The sequence below is a fragment of the Centruroides vittatus genome, unplaced genomic scaffold (assembly GCF_030686945.1).
Source record: "Centruroides vittatus isolate TY-2023 unplaced genomic scaffold, ASM3068694v2 contig_824, whole genome shotgun sequence".
NCBI classification, from domain to species: domain Eukaryota; kingdom Metazoa; phylum Arthropoda; class Arachnida; order Scorpiones; family Buthidae; genus Centruroides; species Centruroides vittatus.
Genome location: NW_027122537.1, coordinates 1,595,344 through 1,601,644, shown reverse-complemented (window position 1 = coordinate 1,601,644; position 6,301 = coordinate 1,595,344). Strand labels below are relative to the sequence as shown.

Below are 6,301 nucleotides of genomic sequence, written 5' to 3'. Positions count from 1 at the left end.
ATCTCTTATCTATTTTGCTTCAAAACACTTTTTATATTGGTAAAGCAGCTTATGTATCAATTTAATTCAATAGAAGTGAATTGAAAACCTTTAAGTGAACAGAATTTTCTTTCCGATGAAACAAATAATTGTCAGTAGTTGAAACTTATTTAAATATAAAACATTTTTAACAAATGGAATTAGGCATTTCAGACCTTGTTTTAAACAGATTAGAAAATATGAATTAGCTCTTCAACAGGAACGAAATTGAATTGGAATATACGTAGGTGGTTTTTTTCAATTTCCGATAATCCATAAAACAAATGTAAACAACAAAATGAATTTATTACCAAAAGGTAAGTACACACATGGTTACTTTTTGACATAATCACCGTGAAGATTGAGGCATTTGTCTATCTGTGGACGAGCTTTGAAATCCCTCTTCATAGAATGTTGTCACCAATGACTTAAGATGGGCCCTAACGTCGTTTTGAAGATCGTCATTAGTCTCGAACCTCTGCCCTCCTAGCCACGTTTTCAATTCAGAAAAGAGGTGGAAATCTTCACATATTAAAGGTGTGAAGACTTCCACACGGCTTAAAACTTTTTAAACACCCAGAATATAGCCCCGATTTAGCACCGAGCGACTTCCACTTATTTTTTGAACTGAAAACGTGGCTAGGAAGGCAGAGGTTCGAGACTAATGACGATCAAAACGTTAAGGCCCATCTCGAGTCATTGGTGACAACATTCTATGAAGAGGGGATTTCAAAGCTCGTCCAAGATAGACAAATGCATCAATCTTCATGGTGATTATGTCGAAAAGTAACTATGTTTGCACCTAACTTTTGGTAATAAATTCATTTTGTTACTTACATTTGTCTTTGTTTTATGGATTATCGGAGGTTGAAAAAGAAACAGTGTTCGTGTATCCAGTAGGACCGTTCCCGAGAAATTCTTGGAGGTTTGATCCGTCCGGATTCAATCCCGTGTTTCCCCAAAGCGGTAAGATGATGTTTTAACCGCCTTGACATCCGACCGGCGATACTTTTTAATCGATAACAACAATTAGATAATGCTCCTTATATTTTAATAAACATTTTATATAATTACAAATCTCAAACAAAAACTTAACAATGATTCTGTATCACTTTCACTATTGATAAAACATATCTTTGCATTCGCACATGAATGTGACGTCTTTATCATCACCGGAGTAATCGGAACATATTTCATCCACTTTTTTCTATAAAACAGAAAGTAATTTATATTTTAAAATTATATACGATTTAAATTATCTCCTGCTGTAAAGTAGGACCTTTTGCAATAATCAAAGTCTTAAATAAATTATATAAACAAATTATTGTTTTTAAATAAAATACCTTTACTTCCTCAAACACCTTAGTGCAATCATCGGTAGTTATCTGGAAAAAATTGATCAATTTTACTTAATTTTAAAGTTGCATATATTTCTTTTAAATGTAATATTTTATAGTTTTAATTACGTAAATGTTCACGATATCCTTAATACTTTTCTAAAAAGAAAAAATATATTAAAAATTAACAAATGGTGTCTTGATGAAAAATTCGTATTAAATTATTAAAGTTATTTACATTCTCTTTGAATTTGTTCATTAAGCACTTTTTCGTCTCGTCCTCAACACATTCCCAAATTTTATTATCCTGAAATTCAATTGTTAATTGGTCATTACTGTATCACGCATTATTTTAATTTTTTATTTATATTAAAAATTTCACTTAAAAATTATTATTTTAAATTGAAGTTTCCCTTATTTTGTTTTATATGTATTATTTAAAAAATATACGACATGGGTGGCAAACCTATGACCCGCTTGTCCAAAGTGGCACAAACACTTGTTATTGTTTTACGTTTTCAGCTGAATATATCATCATTTTCTTAATCAGTTTTTTAAAATTTATTCTAATTAAAGTATATTCGCTTCATTTCTTTAAAAATAGTCATTCGAAGTCTGAAACCTCGGCACGAATAAATTATTTGAAAGATAATTATGTCTACTGTATGGCACGCGGACTCAAAACGGTTTGCAATCCCTGATGTATGATAATTCATCTCTAACCGATTATTATTTATAATATATAATCTCTTCATCTTTTTTATTAATGTCTGATTATTTTCACTTAAGGTTGAGGTTCGGCGAAAGATTTAAAAGTCTTAAGTGGGGGGCAATATTTGGCTCCCCTCTTAAGACTGTGCCATATATGGCCGAGGGGCCCCACCTTAGTCACTAGAAACCATTAAAAGCTTCACGTAGCCTGCAGATCACACCAGGCTTTTAGTTTCTAGTACGGCCTGAAAACAATATAGAAAGATGCAAATTTAATTTTATAAAATATATAATAATCGGTTACGGTAGAATGAGAGCATAATACTTTTTAAAAAATTTTAAATTCTTGTTTTTTCTTTAAATCACTACTTTAAACTTAAGTGTTAATAAAAATAAGGAATTTAGAATTTCGAAAAAAGAGTATTCTTACCTGAAACTGTTTTATAATGCATACCAACTAAAAGTAAAGTAATTTATTAATTAATTAAAATTTATAAATATTCTTAAAATATAGAAATAGCATTACTTAAATTTAAATTTACAAAATATAAATTACGATTGAAAGTATTTGAAAATTGTTATATCTTAATAAATAATTAATTTAGTTTAATTTATTTATTTATTTGAAAATAATGTTAAATAATTGTTGTTTATTAAATATATTTAATTTATGATTAGTTACTCTTTTATCATCTTTCTTATCATTGCAACACTTTTCAGCTTTAGCTTCAATTTTTTGTTTTTCTTCCTCCTATAACAATAATAATAATAATAATAATAATAATAATTCATTTTCTATATACGTTTAAATATATCCTACACAATTAAAAGAAAATTCTTTAACTCACAGTCAACTTTTCAAGTTTTCCTTTAATACAATCTTGAGTTGTCGAACTGAAACACTCTTCGCAATCTAACGTTTAAAGAGATATCAATTTTAATCATATTTTATTTTTTTTTATAATTTAATATCGCGAATACTTACTGCAAACATAAAATAATGCGACGAAAGCTAAAACTGCTAAATACTTCATTTTAAGGCTGAATGCTTGGGATCAGTGTAAACCACTAGCAAGTAGAGAGAGTTTATATAGGAAAAAGCTGTGAAAGAATTCTATAGGATTTGGAAGGGTGTCAAATTATATGTTGCGTAAAAGCCAACGACGTATTTTCTAATCCACGCAATTCGATGAAGGTCGAAAATTGTTTAATTTCGTGCACGAAATTAAATTCCTGTAACTAAGCATAAAATTCTGTTCACTTTTTATTAATTTTCCTTTAAAGTTTCGTGTTTATCTAATGCCGTAGAGAAGAATATTTATATATAAATTTTTGTTGAATTAGTGAGAAAATTTATAAATCGTAATTTTTACATTATGAATTTATATCTAATTTTTTATTTTTATTTTATTTATTATTCCTCTTTCAGTTTTGCGAAATACACAAGGAAACAGGAAATTCTAAAGCACGAATTTTCTTCACGAAGGCAAATAATAGTTTGGTGGTAGAAAAGTACTGAATAGAAAGGAATTCAATTAAGTCAAAACAGCTAAATAATCAAATTTTATTACGCTTGTAGGTAATATTTTTAATACTGTTTCGTAAAACTCTACTAAAAAGTATTAATTGAATACAAGTTTCTTGTATTCAATTATTATGAATACAAGATTCATAATAATTGGTTTATTATTATTATTATTATTTATTATGGTATAATACATATAATTGTTTGAATACAACAATATTGTATTCAACCAATTTTCAATTCGTTTTAGGAATTTAATAATTAAGTAATTAAATATTAATTATTCTAATTACGTGGATTGTATTATTATTTCTTATTATGAACAACATGTATTTAATTATTTAATTTACTGGCATGCTTTATTATATTAATTTAATTGATATTGTATATCGAATGCTCATGGAAATAACTTTGTCTTGCTTCGTAATTTCAACAATATTTTCAAATAAATGATATTCGTACTTAAATATATTTTTTTCACTTTTAACTTTTTTCGTTCTGTATGCACTATTAGGGCCGTTTTTAGGCCCATGATTGGTTTGGCCAGGCTCACAATGGACGAAATGAGAGACAGGGTTCTACATAAACTAGACAGATTGTCCATGAAATAGGTCTATTTCTGGTAAGTCGTATGCGGATTCGTTCCCGGAAACCTCAAAAAATTGTCTTGTGGATGTTTAATGTTATTTTACTTTTCGGGTTGTTATATATAAAAGAAGGATAATATGGCGATCGGTCAAAAAAATTACTCCCCCAGATTTTTACAGTTTTGGACTCAGGACACCTTAAAACGTCGAGAAATGCAAAAAGGAATAAAAATCGTGGGTAATTTTTTTTATGTATGTTAGTCTGTGTATGTGTGTGTGTGTGTGTACGAGGGGTACGATTTTGTTCACCCTCTTTAAAGCTTAATAATTCCTGTGCTTTTTTGTCGAAAATTTCTGAAGTTTCAGCAGGGAGGTCTATGAATTAGGGGGTTTGATGCTAGTAAATTTTGGTGATTAAAGGTCGAGGGGTGAGAAGATAAAGGTGGTCGTGTGTGTCTCCAATAGGGTCTGGCTTAATGACGATTTTACTCGTTATTAGCATTTAGAATCTTTTTTAATATAATCCATCTCTATCCTCAAAATTAAGTTTTCTTTCATTTTATAATAGTTAAAAATATAAAAGTTTTTTGTAAATAAAATATGATAACATATGGCGCCACCAAATGTTGCCGGGAAAGTTAAACAACTCTTCGCTGGATTTTTATAGTCACCGTCTTTTTATAATAATTAATAATATAAAAGTTATTTTTTACGAACAATTTGTTGTGACAACGTCACAATGCCGGGCTGCAGTTTTTAATCATATTTTTAATTTATTTCATTTAAAATATATGCTCTCCACCTCAAACTAGTTTTGTAGTGTCTTGCCCCTGTACATCATACTTTTCCTGCTAGCAATAAAGTAGTGTCGGTCATTTATCTAATTCCTCTAGGGAAATTTATTTGAATTGAAGTAACGTGACTTCCGGTTTGTATCGGAAGTTGTTATTCAGGGCCTCCTGCTCCACCCCTAGGCTTTCCATATATGTTCTCGATTTTCTTCTATCTAACTATGTTCTCGATATTAAGAAAGGACAGACGGACAGGCTGATGCTTGCAACTCAATTATAAATACAATGATTAAAGAATGAAATGAAGGGCTTGAAGTACCTAATCAATAAATTTAAAAGAAGTCACAATTTAGTACATAAATTACTTATATTTATGAATAACAACAGTGATTTTCAACCCGAGCTTCGTGACACCCCGGGAAGTCGAAATTCTTGTTTATTTTATTTAAAATTTAAGTAAATTATAGGGAATCAGATGTGTCACACACACGCACAAATTAGTTTAAGGTATTTATAATCAAATCACATTAAATTCCAATAACAGTAAAAAACATATTTCAGTTCGTCCCTCGTTAAATGATTGGATTTTCTAATACAGTAATACCTCGACTTACGCGAACCCGGAGTTATGCGATTTTCAAATCTCGTCGATTCGTCTTTTGTTTGAGCGCCACGCAACTCTTGATTACTCACTCTCCCCATACTATTGTTCAGCTTACATGTTCGGACGTGTCGTGCGGAATCGACGCATAGCAACAATTTATTTTGTGTTATTTATTTCCGAGTTTGTTATATCTACAGAGACTTGAGAGACTCTACTATGTCATCCAAACGAAGTAGAACTGATTCTTCTGCATCAACCAAGAAATGAAAATCTTTATTTTTGGAATGAAAAGTTAACATTATTGAAGACTTCGATACAAAAATGAAAAAGGGCTACAAATTTTAGAAAATATAGACTCGAAAGCAGAGCGCATTTCTTCTACAAAACGAGAAATAAGAAAATTATTAGCATGCTACGAAGAAATTTTGCGGGAGAAAATAAACAATCTTTGAGTCGTCAGACGAGTTTGTTAGATTTTATGAAGTTTTCTACATCAAAATGATGAAGATTTCATAAAATCTGACAAATTCGTCTGACTTCGGTTTACGATTTTAATAATATAATTTGTTATACATATGTATTATCTCAGATTTTATTAAACATTTTTTTTAAATTATTGTTTTCTTTAGTCTCTGGCCCCAATTAAAAATAATTTGTATGTATTTATATGGGAAATTATACCCCGACTTACGCGGTTATCGCGTAAGTTCGGGGTATTACTGTACTTA

General features: G+C 29.7%; 1 protein-coding gene across 1 annotated transcript; it reads right to left on the bottom strand.

Annotated features, from left to right (window-relative positions):
• Window positions 1-1,052: 1,052 nt before the first annotated feature.
• On the bottom strand, window positions 1,053-3,149 carry LOC136982417 (uncharacterized). The gene is made up of 8 exons (XM_067278908.1): window positions 3,052-3,149; window positions 2,915-2,979; window positions 2,749-2,817; window positions 2,497-2,523; window positions 1,594-1,662; window positions 1,485-1,514; window positions 1,362-1,403; window positions 1,053-1,225 (listed from the first exon to the last, which is right to left on the bottom strand). Exons 1-8 carry the CDS (start codon window positions 3,098-3,100, stop codon window positions 1,136-1,138), a joined length of 441 nt encoding a protein of 146 aa, XP_067135009.1. The 5' UTR covers window positions 3,101-3,149; the 3' UTR covers window positions 1,053-1,135.
• Between the last annotated feature and the right edge of the window lie 3,152 nt (window positions 3,150-6,301).